The sequence below is a fragment of the Belonocnema kinseyi genome, chromosome 2 (assembly GCF_010883055.1).
Source record: "Belonocnema kinseyi isolate 2016_QV_RU_SX_M_011 chromosome 2, B_treatae_v1, whole genome shotgun sequence".
Lineage (NCBI taxonomy): Eukaryota > Metazoa > Arthropoda > Insecta > Hymenoptera > Cynipidae > Belonocnema > Belonocnema kinseyi.
In genome coordinates, this window is record NC_046658.1 from 83,807,112 (window position 1) to 83,823,776 (window position 16,665).

General features: G+C 26.0%; 1 protein-coding gene across 1 annotated transcript; it reads left to right on the forward strand.

Annotated features, from left to right (window-relative positions):
* Window positions 1–2,593: 2,593 nt before the first annotated feature.
* On the forward strand, window positions 2,594–16,665 carry LOC117167220 (inositol-tetrakisphosphate 1-kinase-like). Its single transcript, XM_033351990.1, has 5 exons — window positions 2,594–2,958; window positions 5,172–5,270; window positions 5,346–5,487; window positions 6,107–6,243; window positions 14,989–16,665. Exons 1-5 carry the CDS (start codon window positions 2,848–2,850, stop codon window positions 15,571–15,573), a joined length of 1,074 nt encoding a protein of 357 aa, XP_033207881.1. The 5' UTR covers window positions 2,594–2,847; the 3' UTR covers window positions 15,574–16,665.

The following is a 16,665-nucleotide window of genomic DNA, read 5'->3' on the forward strand; positions in this document are numbered from 1 at the left end:
GGGCTTTATTCCAATTCAAAGGTTTTGCGATATCATTGTGCGATATCTTTTTCTCCGTGAAGTTTTATCGAATTTAAAATTTTCATTAGGATAATTTGCAATTCTTTTTGACGCGTATCAGAAAACTTCTAAAACTCATAAAAAAATGTTAATCAAATTTTGAAAAAGCTCAAACTTTTTAAATTTTTGTCTAATCGAAAAATTGAACGTACACAGTTTCTAAATATATTTGATATCTAGTGATGAATTTAAATGAAATTTTCTAAACTTTTAGAAAATATTTATTTTTTATTTTTTTAAACATTTTCAAAAGTATATAACTTTTCTAATTTTCATCGAAATTAAAAGTTTTTTTTTTTGATAATTTGCAAGTCTTCTACCCACAATAAGAAACTTTGACAACAAATTTTAAATTAAAAAAAAAATTTTGTAGTTTTGAAAATGTTACAAATTTTTAAATTTTTGTTGGAAATATCTGTTTAACGAACTTAGCCTTCATTTTGGGAACCTTAAGAAGTGTATCAAAGGCTGACTTGATTGGACAAATCCTTCAAAAGTTAGCGTGGATACAACATTCAGGTAACCATACATACAGACTGGCATACAGACAGACAAGCACCGATAAAATTGTATGATTTTCGGATTCTGTGAGTGCCGAAATGTAAATATCCGTTAAAAATCAGAGATCGAAAATTTGTGCGATTACATCACACTCTCGCGAATGAGAATGTAAAAATGTAATAGAATGTAATACAATATGATACATTATAAAATTCACTACATGCATTTTCTCAAAAGAAAGAGTTTATAACAAAAATCGTCAATTTTCAACTAAAAATGGAGAAGCTACATTTTCAGTTTAAAAAAAAAATGATTAAAAAAAGGGAATTTCCAAGAAAATAAGTTAACTTTTAACCAGAGATCAATTTGTAACGAAAAAAGATGAATTTTCAACAAAGCAGTTCCATTTTTAAACAAAACTAAGATGAATTTGTAATAAAATCCTGGAGTTTTCGACCGGATAATTACACTTTCAACCAAACAGTTGCATTTTTAATTTCAAGCATTTCATAACATGCATTTTTAAGCAGTTAGTTGAATTTTGAACTGAAAAATATCAATGTTCCAACGGAAAATGTAATAGTTGAATTTTCAGTACATTTTCAAACCAAAAGATGAATTTTTAACAAAAAAGTTTATTTTCAACTAGCATTTGCATTTTTGACCAAAACTGAGAAAATTTGAACCAGGGGGTTTAGTTTTCTTTTTTTTTTAGTTTTCTACCAAATTTGTTGAATTTTAAATCAAAATAAATGAATATTAAACAATACAGTCGAATTTTTAACAGATAAGGATGACTTTAAACAAATAGTTAAAATTTCAACCTAAGAAGATGGCTTTTTAAAAAAAGAATGAAGTTTTCCACAAAACAGTTGCATTTTTTATCGAATAATTGAAATTGAGGGCAGTGGAATTTTCAACAAAAAAATGATCTTTTAACGAAAAATGTAATAGTTGATATTTGAACTATTATGTATATTTTGTATGTACATTACCATTCAGTACATGAATTTTCAAACAAATAGTTGAATTTTCAACTAAAAAAAATATAATTTTTCAACCAAAAATGGAAATCTTAAATTCTCAGTACACTTTCAAGCGAAAAGATGATGTAGTACAAAATTTCATTTTCATCTAAGCAGTTGCATTTTTAATAAAAAAGGAAGATATTTGATAGTGAGAAGTTTAGTTTTCTAACAAAAAGATGAATTTTCTAATAAAAAGGCAATTTTCAACCACAAATGGAAAAGTTACATTTAAAACAAAACAAAAAAAAACAATTTTTCAACCAGATATTCATTTCTAGCTAAACTGATTAATCTGCAACAAAAGAATGCTCTTTTAACAAATTGGTTCAACTTTCAGCCCAGTTGTTTAAATTTTCCACACAAAAATTCATTTATAACGAATAATATAATATTAGATATTGCGACTAAAACAGAATATAATTTTCAAGTAAAAAACAGTTGAATTCAACCAAAAAGATGAATTAAAAAAAATATATTTAAAGTTTCAACCAAGAAAACTCTCAATTGAATTTCAAATATCAAAATATATACATAAACAGTTATTCAAGTTGCCTATTACATAAATTCCCCGCCTTTTTCAAGATTTCTTTTTAAATTCCTGACTATATTGCCTGTCTGTAAAAAGCTTTTAAAAGATAATATTTTTTTATGCTATTGACTCATTTTGATAATCGAAAAGGCGTAGAAAAATAAAAACCAATTATTAACCGCATGACAGCTCTCTGTTTCATACTGTTTAGTGTTCACTTCCATGAGTCATACATTTTTCTCAGAAATTTCAAAATTTTAATCAAATTCAGGATCGTATATATTGGTCGCATTTAATTAAACGCGTAAGTTATCTATAAATGGTTGAAACAAAGAAACAAAATGTGTTAAATATTGTTCTCGATAATAATTTAGAGAATAAAAATAACTCATAACTCCTATAACGTTGAAAAATAAAAATAAAAATAGCTACATAAATATTTCCGGGCTCATTTTAGTTTCGACCATCCCTGGTTATTCGAGAACCATCAACATCATGATACGCAACAACATGTAACTTGTAACTCATCTACATAACCTATAACTGTCGCGAAAACCGCGTACAAAAATACTAGTTTACCTCGATCGTCCATAGTTTGAAGAAATAGTAATTTATTATCAATTTTAGATGAAAGCTTAGTTTGTGTCATGTCTACAGAAATTTGCCGATAACGATATTCTACGACATTTCGTAATTGTCAACAAAAAATTCCAGAAAAATTTAATAATAATGTGCGGTGAAAAAGTCATCGGTTACTGGATCTCTGAAAGAAAGCGCCAAAAGTTTAATTGGTCAGATTTTCATAATGTTTGTAAGAAGGAAGGTTTTACGTTGAAAATGGTAAGTCTGTTTTTTTATGTTTATAATGTGTATTCCAATTATAAAAATATTTAGGTTAGAAGCTCTCAATCTATCACTCATCCAATTTATAAAAGTCTTGTATTTAGAATTTCCGTTCATAAACGTATTTATAATTTTGTTTACTTAATTTAATTTACTTTAATTAAATAATATAACAATCGGTCTCATAAAAATTGCAATGACAAGCTGTCAAACTAATTAGTGATTAAATTGCTTCAAAACATTTTTTCAGTTAAATTATTCTTGCGGACCTTTTTCAAAGCAATATTAATAAATTCAAGGCTCGCACTTACGCCACTATTGACACGTTTTTGTAGCCATGCCACTATTTTGCTGTTATTTCAGAAAAAATAACAGTAATGCTACTATTTTCTCCATTTACTCGCTAACGCAACTATTTTTTCACTTTACCTTTGAATATCAGAATTTTTAAACATTTTAACAAATTTATAAAAATTTTACGGGGGTTCTAAGATTTTAAATAGATCTCAAGGACAAAGCAACCAGCATATACGATAAAATTTCCATACAAATTTAATTTGAAAATTTTTTTCTCATACAAATAAATTTTGTGATAAATTATTGGATTTTTACAAGAAATATAATAAAGTTCATTTTTTTCTTGAAAATTTAACTATTTGCTTGAATTTGTTTTCTTTCTTTTTTGAAAAATCCTTTTTGGTTGGAAAATCAACAATCTGTTGGAAAATTCGTTTTTTTATGAATTCTTTTGATTTAAAATTAACATATTTTTAAGTTGAAATATTAACCATTAGATTTTGTGTTGAGAAATAATATTTTGTGGTTGAAAACATGATCAATTGGATGAAAATTTAAATATTTTGTTAAAAATTCATCCTTTTTGGTTTAATTTCAAATTTTTCTTATAGAAAATTCGTCCTTTTGCTTGAAAATTCATTTTTGTGGTTGATAATTCATCATTTTATTTGTAAATTCATCTCTTTGATAGAAAATGTAACTATTTTGTTGAACATTCTCCTTTTCGATTTGAAAGATCAACTATTTTTGAAGAAAATTTAACTATTTATTTGAAAATTAACTTTTTTGTTGATTTTTGTTCATTAAAATATCAAATATTTAATTTTTAGTTGAGAATTCATCTTGTTTGATTCAAAATTGAACTGTTTTCTTGAAAATTGTTTTTTTTTCACTTGAAAATTCAATATTATGCGTGAAATATTGTTTTCTTTCTTCACTAAATTTTTGGTTTGATATAACTATTTTGTTCAACACCTCTCAACTTCTGAATGACAAAAGAAAAACACAAAAAAGTTAAAGAGTTGAAAAAACAGATAAACTCAAAATTTAGCATTTTTAAATTCTGCTATTTATCTGTATTTCATCTATCTAGAAAATAAAAAATGTAAATAGAGAAAATCTTTTAAATCTAATTAACTCTAAAAATGATTTAAATACCTCGGATAAATAAATGGATGTTCAAGGGATTTCATGGAGCTTTTTCATAATTATAAAATTGTATGGGGCTTCAGAGGTTTTCAAAGATTTCATCATTTTTAAATGAATTTGAAAAGATATTACAGATTTCAAAGAATTTTGTAGGATTTCAAAGCATTTCAAAATATTTTAAAAATGGTATCCACGATATCAATGATATAAAAAAGATTTCAAGGGATTTCGACAGATTTCTGGAGAACTTAAGAGAATTAATTAAATTGAATTTTGAGAACCTTTAAGGATTTCTATGAATGTTAAGAATTTCAGAGATTATAAGCGACTTCATATTTGAGAGATTCAGAGGATTTCAAAAGAAATTATGAGATTTTACGGAATTTCCAGGGATTCCAAGTGATTTTAAAGAGCTCAAGGGATTTCAAAAGACTTACGGTTTTATCAGGAATTTTTAGAAGATCTTAGCAATTTTTAAAATATTTCAACGGATTTTAAAGCTTTTTGAATATTTTAAATGATTCGAAAGAATGTCTCGTGATTTTATGGGGGATGTATATTTTACACCAGATTTAAAAAATAATTAACCCTTCAATTTAATATTTAAACAATTTCATGACACTATTTTGCATTTATTTTAAATTTATGCTACTACTGGCACTATTTTGAATTTCTCAAATCAATCCGAAGCCTGAAAGTTGTATCGTATTTATTTAGCATGAAGGTTTTTGAGGTGAAACTTATTAATTTTTATTGGTTTACAGATTGATGTCAACTCAAACCTTGAATCTCAAGGTCCAATTCATGTTTTTCTACACAAACTGACAGATGTACTTGCACACGCGGAAAGTGGAGATAAAAATGTAGGCATAATTTCATTGAAACATTCTATAGCTTTTTTTTGTATTAACAACTAACGTGTGATTTTTTTTATGAAGGCCAAAGAAATTGTAACACGGGTGCAAGGATATATTCGCAAACATCCAGAACTAATAGTTATAGACCCTTTGGAGAATATTAGGAATTTATGCAACCGACATTTATCGTATGAAATTATACGAGACGGAATGCAATATAATGGTTAAAACGAAATTTAATCTCGCCTTATAGTGTTTTCCACGAATTTTTATGTAACTATTATTAATTTTGGCAATGTTGATATGTATATTATTTGATGGTAAGAAAATTTTGTATTATTCCGGGTGGCACTCAAATCTCAGAAAAAATGGAAAAAAGTTACGTCATATAAATTTTAAAATTCAACTTCAAAATGGAACCATTTTAAATTCACAGCATTCAAAATTAAACAAATCTTTTGAATGAATAATATTATCTAATAAAAAATTTTAATTCTGAATCTCAAACTTTCTCTTTGCTATAAATTTAAGATAAAAGAAAATTTGAAACATTGTTAAGTATTTTAAACTTAAACCCTTTCTCGATTTCTCAGTGCAGAGGCCACTCTGATTTTAAGGTATTTTATATGCGTCTAAATAAAATTATCCTATTGCTCTTGTCTTATGTTTGAAGGTGTTAATAGTTCTTAAATTCAGGAAAATTCAAACCATGTTTAAATTGGTGAAAATAATCTAGGTTGAAAAATATAGTTAGAAAACATTTTTTTTCTATATCAAGTGGAAAACGCTATTTATTTTGTTTAAAAGTTTATTTAATTAACAATTTATTGTACATTTTTCAGACGTATTCGTTCCAAATTCTGTGGAAATCAGAACTAGCAACAAGGAGGAAATACTATCTTTGCTGAAAACGAATGGAATAAGATTTCCCTGTGTTTGTAAGCCCCTCCTTGCGCATGGATCGAGTGATGCTCATAAGGTAAATAATTAGATGTAAGATAGTGAAATATAAAAATTAAAAGCACGCGGATCATAAATATATGTTGCAGTCATTTCCTCGAATTTTCAAAAGAAATTTGGACATGCTTTGAACATTGGATTTTTCGAAATAGGAAAAAATGTAACTTGATTTCCTTACATTATTACATTTTTTGTAATTAAAAATACATTTTTTGAATTAAAATTACTTCTTTCTTTGCGAAGAAAAATGGGACTAACATTTAATTCCAATCTTTAACATTCAATTTACTCGAATGTTTGAAATAATCAAATTTCGAAGATTTGACTTTTTGCTTCATTTTTTTGGAAAAAAAATGAGTAATTTTGATTTAAAAAATACACTCTAAGAAAATCAAGTCTGTTTGATGTACAGTTAGATTTTTTTTTTATTAAAAAAAAATCCAACGTTCCAAGCGCGTCCAAATTTTCATGGAATATTGGACCAAACTGACCACAAACCTTTAATCATATTTTCAAATAATGGGTGATAATATTGAAATCCTTTTTAACAAAAAAGTACACATTTTTTTGTAGAATTTTCAAAATCAAATATAAATTAATTTAGCGGTGTAAAATCTCTAGAAATATGAATAAAGAACATGTAAACTTTTACTTTACTTTCAAAAGTACTACTTTCAGGGTGGCAAACCACCCAGGAGAATCGGGAGAACCCGGATAAAGCTTGGAGACAAATATTACACCGGGAGATATCCCGTATTTCATAATTCGCGAATTTCGTAATTCTTAAAAGTTTATAACTAGAAATTATATGATTTTTAAAGTGTTTAGAATAATTAAACTTCAAAGGTTCACAATATTTTCCGCAGTATTTAAAATTCCCCAATTTGAAATGGTGAAAATAACAGTGAGTTTTTATTTGACAGAATCACATCTTTCAGTAAAAAAGTGTATCCAGTCGTTTAAAATGTGATTTGATGCAACATGTTATAATACTTATTAATAATATATTTATCGTCTAATAATTTAATCTTTGAGACCTCAAAACTAAAGTTTTTCCTTAAATTAATTATTAGAATAATTTTTGGAGGTTTCGAATTTTAAAATTCGCAATATTGTAGTTTCAAATTCAAATATTTAAAATTTAAAGACCATTTCGCACTGAAAACCTTAAAATTGTACAATTTCAAAAAATAAAATCACATAGCAATATTATTTTGTATTCTTTATCTTAATTTTTAATTTTCAATGTAAGATTTTAAAATTCTCTAATTTTTATTTTTACCCTTTTATGGATTATAATTTTGAAATTGAATTAGGAGAATTATGAAAAATAATATTACCAATTTTCAAATTATTAATTTCTAAGCGAATTATATTCACTTCAAATAATTGACATTTTAAAGGGTATGTGTATACAAAATTTTAATATCACAATTTTTGGTAATTAAAATTTTTCAGTTTTAATTGAAGTTCGCATTCGTTTAAGTTTCAACGGTTTTAGTTTTCAATATTAAATTGTCAAATATTACTCACTTTAAATTTAAAATTATTCAAATTTAAAAGTTTTCAATCTTTAATTATTTAATTTTAAAGGCTTTTAATTCTAAAGAATACATTTTTAATTCCTTTGAATTTTAAACGACCCAATTTCCAACATTCAAGTCTTAAAATATTTAATTTTGAACGTTTTCATATTTTCCCATTTTCAAAATTTTAATTTAAAATCACCCTAGTTTTGTGATTCTCCAAACAAAATTAAAATTGCTTAATTTTCAGCGCTTTAACTTGGAAATGATAACGTTCATCTCCTTTTTCTACTTAAATTGTCGAAACTCATTCACATATATTTTGTTTAATTTCAGACGCTGAAAATTCAAAATTATAAATGATTAAGTATTGTTAAAAAGATATTTAAAAAATTATATTGAATAATCGGTTTATTAATGTATTTTTAAATTTTCATATTTTTCTATGTTATTATTAAATACAAAATTCAGAGACATGAACTCTGTATTTTCCTTTATGAGACGCAAACATTTCTTTATCGTTCTTATTAAATGATTTAAATCCAATCAATTTCTTGTAAATAGGTTTCCTGTTATTAATCGACTTCCCAAATTGATAGTGTGAAAAAAACTTTGGTTTCGCAAATAGTGTTGATTTTTTCCTAAACCGGGAAAAATCACGAATATTTACCGGGAGAAACCCGGGAGACGAAAATTTAAAAAATAGTGACCACCCTGACTTTAGTTGAATAGGGCTTTCAAAAATCTAAGTTGTTCTGAAAGATCAACAACCAAATTTGAAGTAAAAACTCAGAACACAGGGATCACAGTAGTTCAATTTTAGGTAAAAAAGGGGGATTAGAATTATAATTATTATAATTACGATCAACTTTTTATATCAAATGGGAATCTCGTGAATAATAAACAAAAGTGTCTTCTAACAGAAGCGCTTTTTCTTCAGCAAGTTTTCTAGTTATTTTTGTGTTTAAAAACATTTTTTGAGCAAATTTTGACACATCTGTTGAACAGATTTTCTCCACTTTCTATCAATAAATATACATAAGAAATACAAAATACAAATTTTGATTCCTTATTCTCGAACATTTTGTCCACTTAATTGCGAACTAAATTAGTATAACCCAGTACGAAAATCCAACTATTTTTGATTTAAAGTTAATTATTTTTGTGTCAAAAGTCTACTATTATATTTTTGATTGAGAATTCATACTTCTTTGTTGACAATTATTATATTATTTGGGTAAAAATGGAATAAGTGGTTTGAAAGTTTAACTGTTTTGTAGAAAATTAGTCTGGCTTAAACATTCAACAGTTTGGTCGAATTTTTTTTTCTTTCTTGCTTGAAAAATCTTTTTTTGGTTGGAAAATCAACTGTTTGGTGCAAAATTCTACCTTTTTGGTTGAATTAGCATGTTTTTGATTTAAAACAAAAATATTTTTTGGTTGAATCATAAATCATTAAATTTTTGGTTGAGAACTAATCTTTTATGATTAAAAGTTTGATTAATTGCTTAAAAATTTAATTATGTTATTGTACAATCATTCATTTTATTTGAAGATTCATCTCTTTGGTTGAAATCTCGGGTTGAACATTGAACTATTTTGGTAGAAAAGTCAACTATTTAATTGAAAATTCACTTTTTTGTTGACAATCATGTTGTAGAGTTGAAAATTCAAAATTTTTTAATTAACATTTTTGGCTTGGAAATTTAACAATTTAGTAGAAAAATCAACTATTTTGTTAAAAAGTCGTACTTTTTTAGATGGATTCAACTGTTTTTTATTTAGAACTTTTTTTGTTTGTTAAATTACCAATTTATATATTTTATTGTTGTTAAAAGTGCAATTGTCTGGCTTACAATTAAATTTTGTCGGTTGAAAGTAAACTTTTTTGTTAAAAATTTACATTTTCGGTTTGAAAATTTAACTATTTTGTAGAAAAATTATAGTTTCGTCACAAAAATTCGAGAATTTAGTAAAAAATGCAACAATTTAGGCGAAAGTTGCCAATCATATTTGTTGCCAATCATATTTGAGGTTTAAAAATTCAACTGTTTAAAAAAAATCGTCTTTTTGGCTTGGAAATCCAACTGTTTTTTTTTTATTTTAAATTAAAAGATTTTTTGGTTTAAATATCAAATATTATATTTTTTATTGAAAATTTATCTTTTTGAATTGAAAGTCCTATTTCTTTGACAATTCATGTTTTTGATTAATAATTCAACTTGAAGCGTTTAAAATTTAATATAGTATAAATATTAATTCTATTTAAAGTAATTTATTTCCCCCGTTTTTAGAGTTATTTACAACCACTAAATTATTTAAGAAATATTTGAAATATCTTCAAACAGAATCTCTTTCAAAGCGCCTTGTTTTCAAACGTCTTAAATTTATATTTTTGATTCTAAAAAAATGAATCGAACCCTTTTAAAAAGGGGGAATGTTTAGTGGGAAAAAGGGGACAAACTGTGATCTCTGAGAATACCTCAAGGAAAAATATTCATAAAACTTCAAACATTTTAAGTATAAAGAACTGAACGAAAAATATTAGCAAAACCAACATAGTGACTGTGTGTATGAAAAATGATCAAAAACTGCCGATTCGTGAATAAATACTTATTAATAGAATAGAGCTTCTGCCTTTGATTTTTCGGGTAATTTTCTCCGTCAAATTTAATTTGAACTAAAGTTCTCAAAGCAGTTGAAAAAAGTAAAAATTCACTAACCTTTACGGATTTCCCTCGGCCTAAAATCAGAAAAATGCATACAATTACTTCTTGAAATATAATTGATTTGCGTATATTTGAAAAAAAAGTTATAATTTTTATATTATACTTAGATAAATATATTACAGTTTTGGGTACTATACAATAGGCAAATTTCATTATTCTCTAAGAAATAAGTGTGTCTCGAAAATCTCGAAAGTATTGCTGTCTCTTTTCTGCAATTCCAAATGGGTAATTTGAAAAACTCGAAGAAAAGATTGTTGCCAAATTCAAACAAATATTTAAGGTTTCATTTGAAGGGCAGTGACGACGAATGTCACATTGTTATGCATAATAAAACTGACAACAATTTAAGATTTATTACTGTTGAATTTTATTACTTAATCAAAGCCAGGCGTATTCAGCAGAATTAAATTTTGTATTTTAAATGAGCAAATGTAACTTTATGGTAAATTATCAATTAAAAGTAGTATTTTTACAACAGGTGAAAAATTACATTTTAAAAATATTTTCATTGCATTATTTAAATTGAAATAAATATTCTGAAAAACCAAAACTTCTCCCTAAGGCTAATTTGGGCTTTTTCAATCTAAAATAGAACCTTCTGTTTTACTTTTTGATCCTGTGATATGACATATTTCACATTAAAAAAGACACTTTAGATGTTTTACATATTTGCAGAGATGAATATCTCTTGAAGAGATAAAAATAGCTGAAACATCGCTGTTTCATTCGTTTCAAACCTACTCATTAAATTATTTAATTCATGAAAAAATATTTAACTTCAATTTAAATATAACGAAAAAAGTTGAATTGAGAAGTAAAAAATTTGCATTTTCTAACAAAATAATTGCACCTTCAACCCAAAAAATACGAGTTCATGAATAAAATAAGCAAAGAAGAATTGAAAGAAAATAGTTAAATTAAAAAAAAATAGTTCTATTTTCTAAAAAAAAAAACAAAGAAGATTAATTTTTAACAGGTTACGTAAAAAAGAATTTTTAACCTAATAGTTAAATTTCAACCGAAAAGGGGAATTTTTTTATAAGGAAGCTTAATATTCTATCACAAAATACAAAGTTTCAACAAAATACATAAATTTTCAAATACATAATTACTTGAATTTTCAACTGAAGAAGATAAATTTTCAAACAAAAAGGAATAGTGAAGTTTACAGTTAAAAAAAATTTTTTTAATAAAAAAAACTCTTTCAAATCAAAGCAATAAATTTTTAACCAAAAAGATTAATTAAAAAAAAAAGAAGAATGTAAAGAAGATAAAATGTACAACCAAACATGGAATAGTTAAATCTTTTAGGTAAAACAATTTATTTTCAATAAAAAAAACTAATTTTCAAACTAAATAAATGAATTTTTAACCAGAAAATTAATTTTCTATAAAAAAGATTAATTTTCTATACAAAAGACAAAGTTTTAACAAAATACATAAATTTTCAACGGAATAGTTGAAGATTTTTCACATTTTCTTCCTATGAGGTATTAATTCTGAAAAATATGAAATACCTCTGAAGTGTCCAATTTTTATATAAAAAAATTTGCCATATTGCAGGATGAATAAAGATATAAAGAGAAGTTAAGATTTTAAATAGAAGTAGCAAAAATGAACTGTTTCTGGTAAGTTTTGGTTTTCCAAAATAATAAGATTTAAATCTAAATAATGCAAAAAAAAAAAGGAAAATGGTTATTTTTCATTTATTATAAAAATACAATTTTGATTGTTATTTGACAATAAAGTTGCTTGTGGTCATGACAAATAAAAATTGTAATACCATAGTATTTTTCTCAGCTTTATCATGCACACAAATCTCACATTTGTCTCAACCTTGAACTTTAACAATAAAATTTTGATACAAACATAACTTAATTGTAAGAAATATGTCCAGACGACGCGGTAAATGAAATCTTCTAGAAAATTCGAATCAAATTTAAATTTTTTAAAAACATATATCTAAATGATGGATTAACAAAAAAGTACATTTTGCTGAAATCTTTACTCAAACTGTCAGTATATGATGAAATAATTTTTTATATAATCTATAACGAAATTTTTGAAAACGGTTCGATTTTTTTATTTTTCATTACGATGTAAATTGTAAACAAATAGTCAAGATCGGAAATAGGTGTAGAATGAAACTAAAAATCTAAGTTTGTACATTAAAACAGCAATAATGTAAATTACACTTCAAAAAATTGGGAATATTCTAATCTTCACCAAGAATTTGACACGGAACTAGTCATAATTTTAAATACCTTTGCGCTATCCTAACCTATTTCTTCGATATTTTCAGTGGTTTCAAAGTTAACTTCTTAATTTCTTTCTACTTACCATTTTGAAACAGTGCACATCACAGTCCAACCCAGAAAAATCCAGCTCGAAAAAAAATATGCAGTTTCCTCAGACCACAGCACCAAAGATAATTTCCCGCGCGAAATAAATTCCGGTGGCGGCTCAGCTTTGAGCAGAGATTATGAATCATATCGGTAAACAAGAATAACACCACCGACACAAAAATATATTTAAAATGACTAATTTGTCACTCATAATGCGAAATTTATCCGATTTATACTCGAAAATGCGCTACAGACAGTCGAAAATCTTTTTCAAACCGGCACTGCAAACTTTACGTGAGAATGCTCGAGTGGCAATAATCGCCAAAATTGATATAAATATACTTAGAATTCGCGAAAATATGATAAGAATTTGACTATTATTAACTTTAAAACCACAATCCAGTTAAATTTTTTCGCGACACACAGATATTATACGTTTTTAAACTGAAAACTTAGAGCGCGTAGTAACGTTTTTGGCCCGAAGAATAAACATAAACGCGTTCAGACGTGCCAACTGGGTAACTGTCAAATGACCAACTGAATTTCAAATATTTCAAACGTGCAATCTAAATTTGTGATTATTACAATTTCATGCTTTATTCACATGTTAAAATTATATTTAAAAAGTGGTATGCTTATATTTTCTTGTATTTCACACTAATATTTATCTTTTGAGTTTTGGCTGTGAATTAAAAAGAATTTCATAAAAGAATAGATTTTTGGTTAGCATTACACATGCGCAGTGCCGTTAACTCAAAATTCAAACGTGGCGGGAAAATTAAAATATTGTTTATGCAAAGAATTATAGGTGCTTTTTTATTCAAATCATAAAGTTTAATAAAGAAAAATTAAATATGTCCTAAAAAGATTATTTTTTTAATGCGTTAAACTCTCCAAAAGTTCATTTAAATTTTTGAAATGTTCATTTTATTATTCCTTGCGTTTAAACATTTATTCATCTAAATTCTTCCATTTTATTAGGATTTAGTTTTATATTATTCATTGCAAAAACATGCTATATTTTAAATTTATCATTTTTTAAGGTTTCCAGTTTTAAGTTCTTTTATTTCAAATTGCTCAATTTTGAAAGGGTTTCAGTTACAAATGGTTTTATTTTTGGATAGTGGATTTTGTAAGTAAATAATTTTAGGTATATGTCTGAAGTTATATTACATGTTTTTTCATTTATATAATTAGCTTTATATTCCTGCATTTAAGTATTTTGTTGAAAATGATTTTTTTCTTTGTGAGAAATTAATTTTTTAAATTGAAAATTTAACTATTCCTGTTTTGGTTGAAAATTAATTTTTTGTTATGAATATTTTTTTAGTTAAAAATTCATGTCTTTTGTTGAAAATTGGTTTTTTCAGGTAAAAAATTAATTCTCTTGGTTAAAAATTTATCTCTTTAATTTAAAATTGAACTACACCATTTCAGTTACAGATCAATCATTTTAGTTCGAAAATCATATTTTTTGTTAAAAATTCATCTACTGGGTTGAAAGTTAAACTCGGTTGTTAAAATTTTGTTTTTTATGAATTATCATTTTAATTGAAAATTCATCTCCTTGGTTGGAAATTTAATTATTTTGTTGAAAATTAATGTATTCAATTTCTGTTCAAAATGCATTATTTTAGTTAGGAAATTCTTTCTTTTTCGTAGCAAATTAAACTTTTTGCTCGAAAATTCAACTGTTTCGTTAAAAAACTGTTTGTATTAATGAAAATGTAATATTTTAACTTCAAAGGGTAGGAATTTGAAGCGTTTAAATTTAATTTAATATAGTACCCTAATTAATGTGAATAATTCCTGAAAACAAAATCAAGAATCTAACGACCAAATTTGAACAAACACTATAAAATGTTCCCATTGCAATCTGAAAAAGAGAAACAAAAACTTCTTCCTCCTATAAAAGAAAAGAAAAAAATCTTCCCTCCCTCTGGCCAGAGATAAAAAAAAGAGTATTTCATAGGGTAATTACTCACCTGGAAAATGTATTTAATTATCAATATTAATATGCAGCCAATTTTAAATATAAGAAGTTAAAATATAAACTGGTTAGATTTATTATTCAAATTCATGCACTTATTCCGAGTTCAACGTATTCCAATTCGATTGTTAAAAAAAATGCGAAATACTAATTATGTAAATATTTTTTTTCCAGATGATGATCATTTTCAACGAGAATGGTCTGAAAGATTGTCAGCTACCTTGCGTTACTCAAAACTTCGTTAATCATAATGCTACTTTATACAAAGTATTCATTGTCGATGACCATTTTTACGTTGTCGAACGACCTAGTTTAAAAAACTTTTATCAAAGGGATTGTTCTTTACTCGACACAATTTTCTTCAGCTCGCATGATATTTCAAAAAGTGGTTCGAATTCCAAGTGGTCTATTATATCTGAGGAAGATGCACATCTTAGCACAAAACCAAAATACGAAATCCTCGAAAAAATTGTCAAGCAGATTGTAAAAATTTTCGGCCTCATTTTAGTCGGTGTAGATGTCGTTATTGAAAATCACACCGAAAAATATGCAATAATTGACGTTAATGTTTTCCCTGGGTATGATGGATATCCACATTTTTTCGAACATCTAGTCGACAGTATTAAAAAGCGTATCAAGGCGAAGAAATGTTATAAACAGAATTTTAAAGAACCATGCTTAAAAAAGTGTCTCAGCGATGATCTCGATTCTGGATTCGAAAGCGACGAGAGAAAAAAATTGTTAATGACATGGAAATAGACATTGAAATTTTATTGTGAAAAAGTATAGAGACTGATGATGAGTTTGTGGCCATTCGTTTGCAAAATTTCACTTTTTTGCATTTATTAACATTATTTGGAGATACAGTCCAGCATTTTTAATCACATTTACGTTTGTGACTTTTTTAAATGGATTTTTAACATGGTCAAATGCAGAAGAGTGAAATATTGGATTAAGAGGTAATATCATAATCTCATTTGCAATTTTTATTAGAACTATTGAGCCTTGAGTCGCAATTATTTAGAACCGAACTGAAAAAATGGCAATCTCTGCGTTAAATCCATATTTGTATTCGAAAAACATCTTGCTGCCAAAATATTTATAAGGAAACCTCCAAGGAAAGGAAAATCAATTAATATATCAAACATATATCATCGTTAAAGTAATTTTGGTGTATATAATTTTTCCCAAACAGTCTTGGAAAATTAAACTGCAATTCTAAATTTAATTTGATATTCTAAAATAAGATCTTCTGGACGAAAAGATTCAATGTGATAAATAAATTCACGAGAATTATCTTCCTTGAGATACTTTATTTAGCGGAAAAGGTCATTATACTAGATTTTAAAAGAACTTTTTTTTGTAGCTAATTTTAAACAATAATATTTATTTATAATTCGTTAATTAGATAATAAAATAATATTTATACTTCTGTTCTCTGTTCTGCAAAACTAAAACAGTATTAATCTCTCAAATCCTTTAAACTCTAAAGAATCGCCAAGTGATATTTTGCAGCTTTTTTTTTGCCTCAAAGGATTTCCTATGAATAAGCTCCTTAATTATGTGCCAGCAGTGCGTATATTCTGTATATAAAAATTTTATCTGTAAATAATACTGGAGAATGTTTTATGTCTGTATTATAAACTGTTCGAGATTTATTTTTGTACCAAGCATTCTTCAGTCTGTAAAGTTCGATTCATTCCCAATTTAGCTTGCGAATTTCCATATATGTGTACAAAGTACAGTTTTAAGTTTTTTATTTATTAAAAAACGTAGCTTTACTTGCGAGGATTTATAGTTTTGTATATTATAAGCTGTAATAAAATGAAATAAAATGAACAATTTCCTATG

What these genes read in the sequence shown, in the direction of transcription:
- LOC117167220 (XM_033351990.1), top strand. Translation starts at nt 2,848, where the DNA reads ATGTGCGGTGAAAAAGTCATCGGTTACTGGATCTCTGAAAGAAAGCGC. An exon ending in AAGGTTTTACGTTGAAAATG is followed by an intron (nt 2,959 to 5,171) that starts GTAAGTCTGTTT and finishes ATTGGTTTACAG; the next exon opens with ATTGATGTCAACTCAAACCT. An exon ending in GATCGAGTGATGCTCATAAG is followed by an intron (nt 6,244 to 14,988) that starts GTAAATAATTAG and finishes TTTTTTTTCCAG; the next exon opens with ATGATGATCATTTTCAACGA.